Source organism: Epinephelus lanceolatus, chromosome 22 (genome assembly GCF_041903045.1).
Source record: "Epinephelus lanceolatus isolate andai-2023 chromosome 22, ASM4190304v1, whole genome shotgun sequence".
Taxonomy (NCBI): domain Eukaryota; kingdom Metazoa; phylum Chordata; class Actinopteri; order Perciformes; family Serranidae; genus Epinephelus; species Epinephelus lanceolatus.
In genome coordinates, this window is record NC_135755.1 from 13,509,236 (window position 1) to 13,527,558 (window position 18,323).

General features: G+C 40.1%; 1 protein-coding gene across 1 annotated transcript; it reads left to right on the forward strand.

The window, feature by feature from the left end:
• The first annotated feature begins 702 nt into the window (after positions 1–702).
• sat2a.1 (spermidine/spermine N1-acetyltransferase family member 2a, tandem duplicate 1) lies at positions 703–17,160 on the forward strand. The gene is made up of 6 exons (XM_033609802.2): positions 703–936; positions 1,186–1,237; positions 3,604–3,687; positions 10,877–10,978; positions 11,129–11,169; positions 11,442–17,160. The coding sequence occupies exons 1-6, from the start codon at positions 874–876 to the stop codon at positions 11,607–11,609; spliced, it is 510 nt and encodes a 169-aa protein (XP_033465693.1). The 5' UTR covers positions 703–873; the 3' UTR covers positions 11,610–17,160.
• The last annotated feature ends 1,163 nt before the right edge of the window (positions 17,161–18,323 follow it).

Genomic DNA, 18,323 nt, shown 5'->3' on the forward strand with positions numbered 1-18,323 from the left:
TATTATTATTTTATGTTAGGTATGTTGTTTATTTGGCTTTTGTTCTTGTTTGTTATAAATACAATAACTACAAAAGATAATAATACTCTCTTTGGGGGGGTGGAGGTGCCAGGGGAAGCTTGCGAAGGGCACCAAATGTGCTAGGTCCGGCACTGACAGGGAGGTTTCTGAGGGTCTATATCCTCCTGAGACCCTGTGTCCTTGTATGAGGTCACCACATTTTGGGTTTACTTTACCTTACACTTCACTCTACTTAATTTAGACCTGTTGTCCTCGTTCGTGGACACTATTTTGCGCCATCTAGTGGTAGTAAGACCACAATACACTAATCCATGTAAAAAAAAAAAAAAAAAAGATGGCAGCCATCTCTGCTAAGTCAGTCTGCAGCTGATCCCAACACAAAAGTGGACATCAGGACTTAATTACTGTTGACAATATTTAATTTTTATACTTATCAGGTCTTACTGATCGATAGATAGCTGGGAGGAATTAAAAATGCATACCTAAAGTTTCAGGAGGATAAGACACATTAAGAAATGCACAGAGGGGAATGGGAATGGAGGATTTATCTGAGCACTGCAGATGGAAGATAATCAGCAAAAAAGATTTTACGACCCATGCATAAAGCATGTGAACTGTTAACCGGTTATAGACCCTTTATATAGGTCACATGGGGAGCTGGTGTGGTGGAGGTGGTGCGTCCCGTCACTTCCTTCCTGGAGGAGGAGGGCGCTCTCAGCTCCACTCACAGCTTGTGTTTTGGGAGGTTGTGTTCAAGAGGACAGCTGCAGACCTTCCACGCACAGTCATCCTTTCACGTTACCTCCACCACGCACTGTGAGCACTACACCATAGTCAGACCCACGCAGCAACATGGACTACACTATCCGTGCAGCCAACGTGGAGGACTGCAAGGACATCGCGCGGATGATCATGGTGAGCGGACACGTGCGGTGCAGCTGCTCGAGGAGCCTTTAGGATCCTGTGACTCGGTGTCTGACGTCAACAGATACCTCAGATACACAGGATGTAGCGATTATTACATTATTGGGATATTATTGGATGGACGGGTTCCTTTGAGCGCCACAGGGTCACACAGTGTGACATATCTAAGGATAAGGAAGTGTGATGATTCATAAAGAGTAATAACTGGTGATAACTGATGTCATTTGTGCTTATTCACAGGAGTTGGCTGAATATGAGAAAGTATCAGAGCATGTGAAAATCACACAGAGAGGTACTGTATTAACAGCTGTCCTAAAAATATCTGTCAAAATAAAATGTACAGCTCCCAGCTCTGACCTTATGTTTACATTTGACCTTCATGAGGTAAAATCCTGCACATTAAAGGGCCTCTATTATATATATTTTTAACATTATGACCAACCTTAGCGTGATAGCGAAATGCTAATATTGCATATTTTAAAATGCAGTTCTGTCATTTCTTTTTTATTTATTAGTGCCTTCTGTGTTCAGTTCAATTTATTGCATTTTAGCAGTATACCGAAAGTAGCAGAGATGCAGGACTGAACTCACTTTAAAGGGACAGTTCACCCCAATATCAAATATGCGTATTTTTTTCATTTATTGGTAGTGCTGTTTATTTATCCAGATTGTTTTGGCGTGAGTTGCAGAGTGTTGGAGATATCAGCCGTAGAGGCGTCTGCCTTCTCTCCAGTATAATGGAAGTAGATGGCACTCGGCTTGTGGTTTTCAGAAATCATGACCTGGTTACTCAAGATAATCCACAAACCTTGTTGTCAGGAGTTTCATGTAGGAACCATTTTTATTCCTACCGAACTACAGCCGCCACTGTATCAGCACACAGAAGGAAGTGTGCATCTATTCATGGACGAGAGGCTCGTGCTCGATGTCCTCCTCAGCTGAGCTGTAACGTTAGCTAGCTCAGTGGTGCTAGGTGAGCTAGCAGTAGATGCACGCTTCCTTCTGCGCAGTGATACAGTTGGCAGGTGGTTATGTAGAGGCATCCGCCATACTACTGTAGTTATTACATCATTGTAATCACAGCATTTCATTTCATTTATTTTATTTATTAGGACAATGCACATCAATCAGCATTTCTGTCAATGTGCCAGTGTTAGCCAGCTGGCTAATTTTCAGCTGCTGTCCTTTGGTAAGATGTTGTGAAACCAATAAAAGGATAAAATTCACAGGACAAGACAGCAAAACAAACAAAAACCCCCCATAAAGACAGCATTAACAACAGCAAACAGAAATTCAAAAAAAGCGAAAGCAACAAGCAACAGCAGAGCATCAGTACAATACAGTACAATGTTAGCATAAACAGACATGCAAGCAACACAAAGCACAAACACACAGCTTACAGCAGACAACAATAATGAGATGAAGCCCAAGGGGATTAGCCTACAAGCTAGCTAGTAAGCTAGGACTAAATGTTTCACTATCAGCATTAAATTATTAGCCTTAATGAATGTTGAATTTCTTGCTAGTGAGCTAGCTAGCTTTGTTAAGATTGGACTGGTATAAATTACTAATGTCATTGTAACCATAACACTTAGCAGTTGTTAGTTTGTTCCAATTTGTCAAAATTACAAATAATGGTAAAATGATTTAAGAATTTGACAATAAGGGAGACAAACTGCACTTAAAACCAAAACGTTAGCTAGCTCAGTGGTGCTAGGTGAGCTAGCAGTAGATGCACGCTTCCTTCTGCAACATGATAGGGTTAGCAGGTGTAGTTCAATAGAAAGGAAATAGTTCCTACATGAAACTGCTCACAACAAGGTCTGTGGATTATTTTGAGTAACCAGGTCATGACTTCTATAAAGAGACATTGCTGTTGAGTTTTTTAATTTATTTTTTGGCGTTTTGAACACCACAAGCTGAGTGCCATCTAGTTCCATTATACAAGAGAGAAGGCAGACATCTCTACAGCTGATATCTCCAACACTCAGCAACTCACACCAAAACAATCTAGGCTGATAAACAGCACTACAGGGAAGAGGAAAAATATGTGTTCTTTATTGCAAGTAATATTGTACGATATATCGTTATCGTGATAATCATGTTATTCACAAACTTATTCTACCTTTTTTTTATACCATGCAGCCCTAGTAGAGATAGACGATTCATTCTTGACCTTGGAAAAAATACAATATTTCATCACAAGGTCCCTTTAGTAGCCCTTCCCGAGCTTTTGAGTGTATCGCATGATCTTTTTGTTTGCCCAGTTGCAATTTTTTTTTTGAGCACTTTTAAGACTTTTCATCCAAGTTTGCTAATTTATTCTTGAAGATGATGAGCTAAGAAGATTATGTGACATGATCTAAAGCTCCAGAACAGCTACTAAATGGACCTTATGGCCAAATTTTTGGCTGTCATCTCCGACATAAACGATGGATGTTCACTATGAACTTTCAGACTAGCATGACACGACACTCAATCAAGATCGTGATACAATTAAAAGCTACAAAATGGACCTAGTGATGAGATTTATTTGCCAAGTGTTGAAGCTGTTTCAAACCACATCTTTGTGAAGAGACCATTAAATGTCTGACCTTCATTTCAGGAAAAACTATCACCAGCATATTACAAATATGTTTCTTTGTATTTTATATGCAGACTTAGAGCAGGATGGCTTCTCCAAGAACCCGTTCTTCCATGGGATCATCGCTGAGGTGCCGGATCAGCACAAAACCAAAGATGGTGAGGGGGAACCACCAATAACACGTCAACTTCACTTACAGCAATGTAACAGCAGGTAGTTGTGTCTCCTCTCTGAAGGGACACGCCTGTTATGACCTCACTGTTTGGACTGTGACCAGAAGTATGACATGCTACGACAAGTTACCAGCTGCAGCATTCTTTCTGCGACATTCAGTTCAGGCCTGATTAATCCTTTAATCGGAGTGTGAGCCTTTCCCCACACTTAAAGTGGCTCATTTAGATGAGCCATAAATCAATTATTATCAATTATTTTTTCTAGATGGAAGCGCCATTACTGCTTCTTGTTCTTAACCCCAAAGATTGACAGTTTAAGAGGAGGTCAAGCTCACAAAGACAAATGTGGACTTAAGAATACATCTGTTTGTTGGTTTGCTTATTGATTAGTCATTATGAACTCAACAAACCCTGCCGTAAGAGTTCTCTAGACAGTTTTTGTTGCATGGTCTTTAGTGTTAGCCAATCCAACTCAAGTCTCAACTCGAGTCCAAAAGTCCTTTTCCTTCATTATCTTTCAACTCTTGTTGCTGCTATCTGTCTTCCTGTGCTTCTTCTTGGCCTGCTCTAGTCCTGATGCAGAAAGTCAAGCACACCACACTGTTTTTTTAATTGTACTCATTAAGACAGTCCCTCCAGGATTTTGCATGCTGGTTTTTCAAAAACAGTTGTGATGCTGTCTCGGATTTGGAGCTTATAATTATGAGAAGTCAGTGTTTCTCACAGAATTACACTGTCTTTGTGACGATGGGAGGGTAAGCTGATAGCCGCCGATCAGCTGTTGCTGCTGTCTCCATGAGTCACCCTGCTACTGCTCTGTCTGCCCGCCTAGCATGAGCTAACACAGCACAACATAATCTCACCCCTACTCATCATATTTTGCTGCTTGGGGCAGAAATCCTGAACAGCTCTACAGTGAAATGAGATTTTACCCCTTTTAAACTGTCAAATTTGTGTTGGGGTAATTGGGATTTTAGCTCTGTTTTTGGTCTCTACCAACTCCTAAAGGAATACCTGCCTCAGCAGCTAAATGCTCCACTATGTTCACTCATAGATAACTTAGTCTTTTTTTGTTAAAAACAGCTGCATGCTTTTGAAAATAATGCTGATGAGAGCAGTGAGTGCATCAGAACAATAGAGTAGTGGGTCATAAACCGAAACAGTGCAACTCAATCGGCAGAAAAAATGTTGGCATTGTAGGTTTTTGCAAACCATAGATACCAGACATTTGTACATTATTATGTAGCGAGTACAATAAATGTTTATGTTTCAACAACACTATGTTTAACATGTGTTTATGTTTAGGCTCAAAAAACACTTCGTTATGGTTGGAAAAATAGCATGTTTTGGCTTAAAATACACGGTTTTGGTGGCTCAATCCAGACTGGAAATGGAGCAGTGTTTCAGTAAAAAACAGCTGCTTTTCATGCCCTTATCCCAGCGAGAAATGCAGTGATGTCTTGTTAAAAAACAGCTACTTTTACTGCCTCTATTTCAGCAGGAAATACAGTGAAGTCTTGGTAAAAAAAAAAAAATAGCTGCTTTTTGTGCCCCTATCCCAGCGAGAAAGGCTGTGATGTCTTGCTAGAAAACAACCGCTTTTCATGCCTCTATCCCAGCGAAAAACGCAGTGATGTCTTGTTAAAAAACAACTGCTTTTCATGCCTCTATCCCAGCGAGAAACGCAGTGATGTCTTGCTAGAAAACAACCGCTTTTCATGCCTCTATCCCAGCAGGAAACACAGTGATGTCTTGTTAGAAAACAACTGCTTTTCATGCCTCTATCCCAGCGAGAAACACAGTGATGTCTTGCTAGAAAACAACCGCTTTTCATGCCTCTATCCCAGCGAGAAACGCAGTGATGTCTTGTTAAAAAACAACTGCTTTTCATGCCTCTATCCCAGCAGGAAACACAGTGATGTCTTGCTAGAAAACAACCGCTTTTCATGCCTCTATCCCAGCAGGAAACACAGTGATGTCTTGTTAGAAAACAACCGCTTTTCATGCCTCTATCCCAGCGAGAAACGCAGTGATGTCTTGTTAAAAAACAACTGCTTTTCATGCCTCTATCCCAGCAGGAAACACAGTGATGTCTTGTTAGAAAACAACCGCTTTTCATGCCTCTATCCCAGCAGGAAACACAGTGATGTCTTGTTAGAAAACAACCGCTTTTCATGCCTCTATCCCAGCGAGAAACGCAGTGATGTCTTGTTAAAAAACAACTGCTTTTCATGCCTCTATCCCAGCAGGAAACACAGTGATGTCTTGTTAGAAAACAACCGCTTTTCATGCCTCTATCCCAGCGAAAAACGCAGTGATGTCTTGTTAAAAAATAGCTGCTTTTCATGCCCCTATCCCAGCAGGAAACGCAGCGATGTCTTGTTAAAAAAAAAAAATAGGGACTGGTCACTAAGAAACACGCATGTTTCGGGACTGAAAAGCTGCAGGAAATGCAAAAATAACTCGCTAAAAAACATTTGTTGTTGTTGTTTGTTGGTTTCAAGCAGTAGTCTGCAGGGTAAAGAGCTGCACGTAAAACAGCCAGGGGTCCATTTAAAAAAGACTAAACGCCATGTTTGGGAAACTACTGGAAGAACACTGATGGTTCCCTAAAAAACACCCACATTCTGGGGCTAAAAAAACCACTAGAAAACCAGCAATGTGTCCCCAGAACAAACCCCCATGACTGGGGGCTAAAGACCTGCAGGATAAACAACCACATGTCCATAAAAAGAAACAATGTTTTGGTGCTGTAAAGCATCTGGAAAAACAGCCATGGTTCCCAAATAAAAACTCACTTTAGTGCCTAAAAAGCCGCAGGAAATGCAACAATAACTCACTAAAAAACAACTGCTGTTGTTGTTTGTTGTCTCAAACAGTAATCTGCAGTTGTTTAGAGCTTGGCAGGCGTCTTGCCTAGGTGACACGCCATCCACTGTCTGCTCATATACTTACTACGTCACTTTAGAAATGATGATATGATGCGTATGAAACGTGCAAAGGTAGTGTATTCGTGGTTTGTAGAAACATACAATGGCAACATTTTCCTCTGGTGAATAGGTTGAACGATGAGCTGTGGAGCTGAGGGGAACTGCAGAGGTGATAACTCTGTGGGTTTGTTTCTACGAGAGGCCTGTTAAATACTACATGTAGCCAATTAATAGATTATAACTAAACAAAACAATTAAGATGATTAAGGATGAAACTAATTTGCTGCGTCTACTGCTCTTTCAGTGCCACAGTAATTTAAGAATACAATAGTGACTCTGGTCTTGAATTACAGCAGCTTCAACAGACATTTCCCACAGCAGAAAATTTGACACGTAGTAGGAAAAGCACATGTGTAAGAAATAACATTAATGAGGGCCCTGGCACTGAAACATGGCCGTCGTTAAAATTATTGATGACACCTGTGCTTGACAAGTAAAAATATCAGCTGTGAGAAATTCTTTAGAAATTGCGTCTAGTTTGGTTTAATTACCGACAGCACAAAACTTTAATTCTAGAAATGCTTCTTAGAATGTCGGTGAGTTTATGAATGGAGAATTGTCAGTTACCAGGTTAATCAGTCTGCGTTTATTAGCTCTGTTATCCAATGTAACGGCACACTGCAGATGTGACCTCTCAGACAGACACCACTTACATAACAAGGCTAACACACTGCTTTTCCTCAGAATACAGCAACGAGACCATTAACGTACGCTCTGCTGCCCAGCTGGGCCTTTTTCTTCCATGACACAGCCCTTTTTCCATACAGTCACCACTCTCCACAGGCTGCAGATATCTGCCTGTCAATGTGTGTTTGACTTTACTGAGCCATCACTAAAAACAAACACGTTCATTCCCAAATTGGTTCTCCAGCAACGTTTACCTGCACAACAGGGTACAGATTAGCTCATGGCAGCTAGAATCAGTCCGACAGCCACACTGAATTGAAGACAGACAAAACTCTGTGGTGATTTCTACCTGTTACACTTTTGCATCACATCTCTAAACACCTGGACGAACCTGAATCATATGCCAGAGCACTTTTACTGTATTTATAATCTGCATTTAACACCATCCAGCCTGATTTCCTCCTGCCCAAAATGATTCAGTCACAGCTCAGTCCAAACGTCCACTGATACATCTGTTTGCTCACAAACAGAAAATCAGTTAGTTAAGGTAAATAATATAGTTCCCTCTCCGATGAGGACAAACGTTGGAGCACCTCTAGGCTGTGTTAGCTCACCTGTGTTGTTTACACTGCAAACGTTACCACCAGGGTGTCCAACCAGTTTCTTTTCTAATAATAATATTATATATTATATAGTATTCTTATATGCAATGACAATAAATATCTATCTATCTGCGTCACTGTCTCTGTTACCTGACGGTGATGAACCCAGATTATTCCAGTGCCATGCTGACTGGCTCACTGAGTGGTGTGATAAGAACGCTCTCATTATCAGTGCTAACAAGATGTGTTTGGACTTTCTCCTGACTGTCAGCTGTCTCCAGTGTCAATTCACATTGGTCTATCCCAGCTGACATTGGGCGAGAGGCAGGGTACACCCTGGACAGGTCGCCAGACTATCACAGGGCTGACACATAGAGACAGACAACCATTCACACTCACGTTCACACCTACGGACAATTTAGAGTCACCAGTTAACCTGCATGTCTTTGGACTGTGGGAGGAAGCTGGAGTACCTGGAGGAAACCCACGCTGACACGGGGAGAACATGCAAACTCCACACAGAAGGGCTCCCCCAGCCCAAGGTTCAAACTCCCCACCCTGGGAACCAGGAAACTCTTGCTGTGAGGCAACAATGCTAACAACTGCAGCACTGTGCCGCCCTATTACTATACTTGAAACTTAAAACCATTTTGTTAATGGAAGTATCGGTAAAAGCTCTCACCTTTGAAAATAATTAAAGTAAAGGGGAGATTTAATGTCCATTTGCATTTTTTTTAACAGAATGTCTCTCCAAACCAAATGCAAATATCTGGGGGTCATGGTAGATGCCAACCTATCATGGATTCCTCACATTTGTAAGAAGACACAGCAGCACATTTACTTTCGTTGTAGACGTACTGCTTGAAAATCATCAACCTGACCAACTGAAGAGTTGAACTGAAAGTCTAAAAACATGAAAAGAATTTTAACATATATTTTAATTGATTTTCCCTGTACAACAAATTTATTTTACCAATATTGTAGACAAAACATTTACCCTTTGCCATCCCTCACTACAACAAAAACATGACAAAATTATAACCACACTAATCCCACCACCCCACAAAGACAACAACATAGATACTAGTACAACAAGTTTTGAAGTCAAGGAACACATACATGAATGTGTAAGTAGATAATAGCACGTTACTAACAATAAAAACATCACCACCAACGGCAAAGAGAGAAAACGAGAGTACACTTTGTGGTTGTATACCTCTGTAAACCAGTCAAGTTGCAGTTGCAGTTTACATCCATGTCTGTGAAAACATGGATGTCCTCACACACATCTTTTCCCCTGGCAGCTCAGAAGATCTATACAATCAGCACAGTTTCAAAGAAGACACCCAAAATTAGTTTCACCAATTCAGTATCTCACCAAATGTCTCCACTTCTATTCCTGAGATATAATGCTGAATAATGACCAGAAATTGTTTCATCAAGAACATTATGATGTCACAGTGAAGTTGACCTTTGACCTTTTGGATGTAAAATATCATCACTTCATCTTCACATCATTTTATCCTATTAGACATTTGTGAGGTTACAGTGACCTTGAGTTTGACCTTTGACCACCAAATTCTAATCACTTTATTCTTGAGTCCCAGTGGACTTTATTTGCCAAATTTAAAGAAATTCCCTCAAGGTATTATTGAGATATCACATTCACAAAAATGAGAAGGTCACAGTGACCTCGAACTTTGACCATGAAAAACTAATCAGTTCACTGTTGAGTGAAGTTGATGGTTGTGCCAAATTTAAAGAAATTCCCTCAAAGTGTTCTTGAGATATCACGTTCATGAGAATGAGACAGACAAGGCCACAATGACCTTGAACTTTGACCATCAAAAAATAATTGGTTCATTGTTGAGTCCAAGTTGATGTCAATTCAGTTTTAAAATTTTATTTATAAAGCCCAATATCACAAATCACAATTTGCCTCACAGGGCTTTACAGCATACATCCCTCTGTCCTTTGGACCCTCGCAGCAGATAAGGAAAAACTCCCCCCCCCCCCCCCCCCCCCCCGAAAAAAAACCTTTAACTGTTTTGAGATATTGCGTTCACGAGAGTGAGATGGACACAAGGTCACAGCAACCTTGACCATCAAAAACTAATCAGTTCATCGTTGAGTCCAAGTGAACATTTGTGCCAAATTCCTTTGAGGCGTTCTGAAATATTGCATTCACAACATGATGTATGGACAACTCGAAAATTTAACGCCGGCGCAGAGGCATAAAGATTCCCTCAAGGTGTTCATGAGATTGTAATGGATGTAACGTCACAGTGACCCTGACCATTGACCGCCAAAATTTAATCAGTTTCCAAGTGGACGTTTGTGCCAAATTTGAAAAAAATCCCTCAAGGCATTTACAGGAATGGAACGGATGGACATCCCAAAAACATTATGCTTCTCGCCACAGCTGTCGCCGGCACATCGGAATAATAATTGAAATTGATCAATAAATAGAGTTTCTGCTTCTCAACATGGATTTCTCTGCATCATTTGTTTGCCTTTGGTACAAATGTATTTTTTTACAGATATAACTGCAATATATTGACTAACAATAACTACTTTCATTTTTAGGGTTTTTACAGCTTGAAATAATCACATATGCTGAGCGATACTTCTTATCCCAGCATCATGCCCAAATATTTTAACTGTGCAGACCTGCCAGGCTGCACCCATGCAGTGTCTGATCATGTCTGACTATTTCAGCAGCAATAAAACAGTGGATAAGAAATTCTGACTTTACTTCTGTAACATACTTGCTGCTGAAATCAACATTGATAAGGCAAATATTTTATTTAACATCTCCTATTTTCTTAGTTTAAGGTGAAGAATCACTAATTGTAGAGAACCAGCTTTATGCTGCTTTTAAAAGTTGAATATTGTAACTCAAATCACCTGCTCACGACTAATTCCTTGTGCATTAATTTCTCTTTTTTTCTCTAGGTCATACGAAGATCGGATATGCACTTTACTTCTACGCCTACAGCTCATGGACGGGCAGAGCCGTTTACATGGAGGACTTGTATGTGATGCCTGACTTCAGAGGTACAGTACAGCGTTCTCAGACACACGTTATTATAATTATGGAGTAAATATAGTTTGTCAAAATGGCCCACAGGAAAAAAGCAGCAAATTAAAAACTCATGTCTATACGTGCAGGAAACTCTCAGGTAATTTGTGGTATGTTTCTTTCAGGGAAGGGCATTGGCAAAGCACTTATGAGCAAGGTAGCTCAGGTGAGTGAAACATCAATCCATAATGTAACTATGACAGTATAGGAAATGTAATGTGTACGTTTAACTGAGGATGTTAGCGGCTGACTGTTGAGAATATTTTTGACTGGTTATGCATTGGTAAGTTTTGCTCACACTCAGTGGGGTGCTGTTACTATTACAGATACAGTTATCCTTACGTTAAAGAAAGGAGGTCAAAGTGATGCACAATGTGTCTCTGAGCTTGCATACATTCCCATCTGTCATGTAACCATGTCTGTTTTCCTGCTCTGTAGCTGGGCATGGCTGCCGGCTGCAACCAGATCAACTTCACCGTCCTGGACTGGAACAAACCATCTGTGGACTTTTACCTCAGCCAGGGCAGCTATAACGTCACAACTACGCAGGGCTACCACCTTATGCGCTGCGAAGGAGAGGCGTTGGAGCGCCTGGCCCAACCCTAACCAAACTCCGGGTTTATAACGGCATGACCTTTGAAACCATTAGGTCACAGTGCAGGGATAGAGCACCACTCAGTGGCCCCGTTCCAAAACTTGATGATGACAATCGTTGAGCCGATCTCTCTCAAAGCAGATGATCAAAATAATTGACTGTTTGTTAAACCCAGCCCCCGAAGTTACCGTAACTACACCTGCCAAGTTTTCCATGCTAGGACGGTACATATGCGGTTTACAATCATTCCAACACTGTCTCATGTACTTCACATACAGGTTCACAAAAGCAGGTTTCTCATTTAAAGCTGATGTCTGTCAACAACTGGTAGATTTTATTAGCGGTACTTAGCTAACGTTAGCTAATGAGCTGACACCAGCTCACTGAACTGGATGAAAACTCCATCTACAGCTGTAGTTAGCTAGCGTTAGCTAATTAGCCAACTTTTTAAGCTTCAAGCTGAAACCAAGAACCCTTTAAAAAGTACACATGATGGCAACATATGTGATTTATTGCTAAAAGACTGAGGCTACAGGTCGCAGGCAAAAAGTCTACTAGATCTGCTGGAAACTTTCAGGACAGAACTGCTAACGTTAGCCTAAACTAACTAAGGCCCTGATCACACAGAAAGAGTTTTGCAAGCTAGCAACCACCCCATCACCTCCTTACACTCCTGTGTATTAAATCCACCATTTTTCCCCCAAGTAATTAGTATCTAGTTCCTGAAACGTTGAGGCAGAGGGTACTTGCTGTAGCTCTGGTTGAGGATGAGAGTCTGTCAGTAAATAGTTTGTTGGGCACAGATAAACAGAGATTTGTGTGGTTACATGAGACCCTAAAAAAGAGGTGGATCATGGGGAGTACCACCAGTTGGTCCAGGAGCTTGTCCTCGATGATGGCCATTTCCAGGCATATTTTAGGATGTCTCGGGGAAAGTTTGACAACCTGCTGTCTATAGTCGGGCTGTATTTTCCTGGGTATCTGACAACCACTACCACCAGTTTCTTCCATTGTTTACCAACTGTAAACTTGTCGTTGTGACCACCACAGAAGGCCCGCCTCTCAAATCATCCGATTGGACAATGAGGAAAAGACGATGAAAGAGATGATGAGCGTGCTTTTCCGCTCTGAGTTGAAGTTTCTTCAACTCAAGGAGTTTAGAACCCTCCGGCAAAAACGGCAGGTGCCAAGAGCGTCGAAATGCAAGGTGCATCGCAATGCAAAAACAGCGAGCAAAAACCTTCATTCACATTAAAAACAATTACAAAAAGGCGCATCCAGGTGCTAAAATGCTTTCTGTGTGATTGGGGCCGAAAGCAGTGGATGGTCCCGTCCAATTTAACTTAACAATAACTGCTGATTGTAAGCTAGTTAGCCAGGCATGCTTAGCTGGCAGCTTACGTTAGCGTTTTTGGTTTTGGTATGGCTAAAAGCAAAAGACACAACCCCTCAAACTCTTTTAGATAGGGTGAGTTGCCCTTAAGTAGGACACTGCCTCAGTGGGACACCAAAGCTCTAGTGGGTGTAGGTTTTCCTCAAACAAATGTAAATCAATAAAACCAGGAGTTAACACAAGCTGTCTCACAGATGTATCAGTGTCCCACATTTCCGACATGACTGTCCCACATTAGGAGATGCATATTTGTCTGAGCTACCTTGGCACTGACGGCTCTGATGTGTCTACCATTTATTTTCATAAGTAAGATAGCTGCATTTTGTTTTTTGGTTTTCTTTGGACACATCTTGAAGATGTCGGAATTTTGCCGCAATTTATTCCAGAAGTCTGAAATGCTAATTTACCCACGAGGCATCGCTCTTACTTCAGCATCATGCACTCTGCTTCAACATGTACCTGCTGTGCCTTGTTATGGTTTGATGTGGGGTTAAGCAAACAGTCAATTGGCTTATTATTTAATAAGGATGCAGTTTTAAGTATTGGAATGGGGCCTACGCAATATATTTAAATAGTACGGAACCGAGGCACTGAGATTTGTGTTTTGTGTTTTTCCCTTGTGATATGTTACGACCCAGAGCACCTTTGATTTTGGTGTTAAGTGGATCAGATAACCTAACCTCTCTTCTTAATGAATAAATGTAGAATATATGGTCGAGACGAGAAAGGTCCGACGGGAGTGTGCAGGTGTGTGGTGGTGGGGTTTATAGAGAAAGTCTTAGAACATAATTAATCATCTTTAAATGATGTTTTTGTTTTTGCACAAAGATCCAGAAAAACTTTACGCATTGCAAAGCCAAGATGTATGTTTTATTGTATGACTGCTGGAAAAGGTTGAGTTTTTAGTATCGTATCCCTTTAAATGTATTATAAACTATGACAACAGCAACCAAAGAGTCAGTCACCTCACCCCTCGTCTTCCAGACGAGGAGCTGTAAAGCTGTTGTGAAGCACAATGTTGGTATTTGCACTGTTTTTTTTTCTCCTTTTAAGCCATGTGTGTACTCAGTGATGAAATTGTAAAGGAACCAGTTGAACCTAAACCTGCTTCCATGTATGAAAACAACAAACTCTTTGGGATAGTTTCAAAGGAATGATCCTAGAATCAGACAAAGACGATACATCTGGTGGAATTTAAAAAATAAAAGCCTTGGACTGGGCTCAGTGCGTGTCTTTGAACCTGTCCTGCTAAAATGAAAGGGGCATAAGTCTGGTCTGCACTTCTGTTTCATATCCAGTCTAATTTAAAAAAATAAAAAACGAGGGCTTTCTGTATCATTTCCAGCAATTTAATGAAAACAGTCTGAGTTGTGGATTATATTTAGTTTGTTTTCTCTCACTCTAAACAAGTAAGAACCACTGACCCTCCTCTGTAGCTTTTGCAATTTGCATTTTATTTCATACTTTGTTTACAAAATAATTGGAGTGAAGAATGTAGATTTGTTTTTTTGTTCATTTTGGGGATATTGGTTTGTAAAATATTCATGTATGTATGGAGGCCTAGAGGGTCAAATCACAACAGATCACAAAACAGGACATTTCACAAAACAAAACCACATTTCAGAAAACACAACCACGTTTTAGTAAAGACAACATTTCACAAAACACATTTTAGAAAAGACGACATTTCAAAACATCATTTCACAGAACAACCATATTTTAGGAAACACTACATTTCACAAAACATCTGAGATATCAAAATAACATTTCAGAAAACAACCACGTGACAAAACACAACCACGTTTTAGAAAACTCAACTGCATTTCATAAAACACATTTTAGAAAAGACAATTCACAAAATGCAACATTTAACATAATACAATGACAGTAAACAGGAAACAAAACAACCTTTTCCAAAACATGACCACATCTCAGAAAATACTACCACATTTCACAAAACATAACGAAATTTGAAAAAACACATTTCAGAAAACAAAAGGATGTTACACAAAACAAAATCACATTTCATAAAACACAACCATGTTGGAGAAAAGATGACATTTCACAAAACACAACCATATTTCAGGAAACACTACAACATTTCACAAAACATATGAGATATCAAAATAACATTTCAGGAAACAACCACATTTGACAAAAGACAACATTTCAAAAAACACAACCACGTTTATGAAAACTCAACTGCATTTCATAAAACACATTTTAGAAAAGATGACAATTCACAAAACGCAACATTTATCAAAACACAATGACAAGAAACAGGAAACAAAACAAGATTTCCCAAAACATGACCACATTTCAGAAAACAAAGTCACATTTCAGAAAACTCAACCACAATGGAGAAAAGATGACATTTCATAAAACATAACATTTTACAAAACAAAACCACATTTTAGAAAAGACGACATTTAAAAAAAAAATATAATGTTATTTCACAAAACAACCATATTTTAGGAAACACTACATTTCACAAATATTCCTGTGTAAACATTTGAGATATCAAAATAACATTTCAGAAAACAACCACATCTGACTAAAGACAACATTTCAAAAAACAGAACCACATTTATGAAAACTCAACTGCATTTCATAAAACATAGCATTTCACAAAACACATTTTAGAAAAGACGACAATTCACAAAACGCAACTTTTTAACAAAACATTTAAGAAAATACAAGTCGACAGGAAACAGAAAACAAAACATTTCCCAAAACATGACCACATTTCACAAAACACAACCACGTTTGACAAAAGATGACATTTCAAAAAACATAACGTCATTTTCACAAAACATTTGACATATCAAAATGACATTTCACAAAACACAACTACATTTCAGAAAACAACTGCATTTCACAAAACATTTGAGAAAATACAACTCGACAGGTAACAGCAAACAAAACGACATTTCAAAAAACAAGACCACATTTCACAAAACACAACATTTAACAAAACACATTGACATTTCAGTTAACACATTTTACAAGACAAACAATGTAACTGTGTTTTGTGATTTATTTTGTGAAACATTGCACTCATGTCACATGTTTTGTTTTTTGTTTTTTCCAAATGTGGTGTTTTATAAAATGTGGTCAAGTTTTGTGAAATGTTGTGCTTTGACCCTCTGGGCCACCATATAAATGCTTCAGTGTGCAGAATGTACGCACAAAAGAACATCACAATTTAATGTACTAACTACAGAGTCCAAGGGAACACGAAGAGATATTTATAACCTATCTTTTCTGCAACTTCCCATCAGAATGCCAGAGCCAGAGCTTAAAGTACACAGCTTGTTACTCTGTTCCCAGCATGGAAAACAGATTCAATATCCAAGTTCAACCCTGATTCCTGTCACATCTCTGCAATAAATCAAACTTTGAGAAGCAATTTTGCAAACAAAACAAGAAAAGATAGAACATTTGCAATGTTTATTGAGATTTTAGTGTGCACAGTGTGTGTGATCACTGCACAGTGTAACAGTGTAAGTAGAGAAACAACCATGTTGATGTATTTGGCTCATTCCCACAACTGTGGTGCTGTTGTCAGGAAAGGCCTGAGTGTGTTACCCAGTGTACCATTCACATGATAGGATAATTCCAGTGTGTTCGATACTGTTTGTTTTTTTACCACTATGTGCAATTATGAGGCGTCTGTTTTAATGTGTCTGATTTTGTCTCTGAAATTGCTGAAAAGAAAAATAGCAGCTGGGTGGAAATCCTGTGAATCCAAAAACAAGCTCTTCAGAAACATCGTCCATTTTTTAAACTTCATCTCTGAGGTTTTAAAGGGCTTCATGACATCAAATAAATTCCCTCACTCCACTAAAAGAGCATGAAATTGACTCAGATGACACATTAAACCACCAAAAATGGATTCACAGGTTTTTTACGTAACCAGCAAAATGTTTGATGCCATTATTTCAACACAAAGATCCATTATATTCATTTGCTGTACCAGAGATCATGATACATTAGAAACTGTCTTCAGTCATGTTACATTTAGCCTAGAACCTGCATGAGAAATGTATTTGGGGCTTCCTGTTGTCACCCATTCTTTACAACCGAGAGTGTGTTTCACTGTTTACTTGTATACTTGTTTAACGGCTCTGTCCTGTTGACACGGAGGAATAAAACCAACTCTGACTGCAGTTTAATAACAGTGTTGCCCCACAGCTATGTGTCCACGTCATACTTTCTTCGGTCTGCCAGTGAATTTACCAGAATCAGCTTTATTGAGGAATTTGGCTGCGTTTTTTTTGTTGTTGCTCTTACTCTAAAAGTAGAGTACAGATAAGAAAAACCAACAAAGCTGAAGAAAAGTCAACATTTAGCTGTTACGTAGGGGAGAGCGAGGTCGGTCGTCACAGTTTTTACTTTCACTTGAATCCCTTGAACACTGTTTCCTTAGTAGATTCCCTTTCGGTGCGTAATGAAGTGTCAGGTAGGAATACAGCGACGTTACTCTCCTTGTGCTTATCTGTTTGAAAGATGGACTGTCGAATATCTATGTGGTGTGCACGTGTAACAACCATCCGCATCATGGGGTTGGTTGTCCCTGTGTTACTTTAATGAGAAAAATAATAAATCTGAAGTCTTAAAAATGACTTAATGCAAGAGTGGCTGGGCTCAGCCTTAGAGATAGGGTGAGGAGCTCGGACATCCGGGAGGGACTCGGAGTAGAGCCGCTGCTCCTCCACATCGAGAGGAGCCAGTTGAGGTGGTTTGGGCATCTGGTAAGGATGCCTCCCGGACGCCTCCCTTGGGAGGTATTTCGGGCATGTCCAACCGGGAGGAGACCTCGGGGCTGCCCCAGGACACGCTGGAGGGACTACATCACCCGGCTGGCCTGGGAACGCCTCGGGGTTCCCTCGGAAGAGCTGACGGAGGTGGCTGGGGAGAGGGCTGTCTGGGCTTCTTTGCTGAGGCTGCTGCCCCCGCGACCCGGACCCGGATAAGCGGAGGACGACGAGATGAGACGAGACGAGACTTAATGCAATTGTAATTCAACAAGCTAATGTCTCATGCATTGAGAGAAACAGGAAAAATCATTCCCATAAGTGCATTTTTAACCCTTATATAACAATATTAAGAGCAATAAAAAGGTAAGACAGGGATTAAAGTGAAAGTAAAACCTCCCCTACAGCCTGTCACTTATTCATCCGGACATTCGTAATACCAGAACAATGCCTGCATATTTGAGTACCACAGTTTGTCTTCCTGACAAAATTCCTGCCCATTTTCTATCGAAAAAAGAAAGTACTAAATATTTCACACCACGCATGCACATGCTAACAAAGGGTGTGACAACCAA

Coding starts and splice junctions, on each gene's coding strand:
- sat2a.1 (XM_033609802.2), top strand. CDS start 874: ATGGACTACACTATCCGTGCAGCCAACGTGGAGGACTGCAAGGACATC. Junction 1,238..3,603: donor TGTGAAAATCACACAGAGAG/GTACTGTATTAA, acceptor TTTTATATGCAG/ACTTAGAGCAGGATGGCTTC. Junction 10,979..11,128: donor TGTGATGCCTGACTTCAGAG/GTACAGTACAGC, acceptor TGTTTCTTTCAG/GGAAGGGCATTGGCAAAGCA.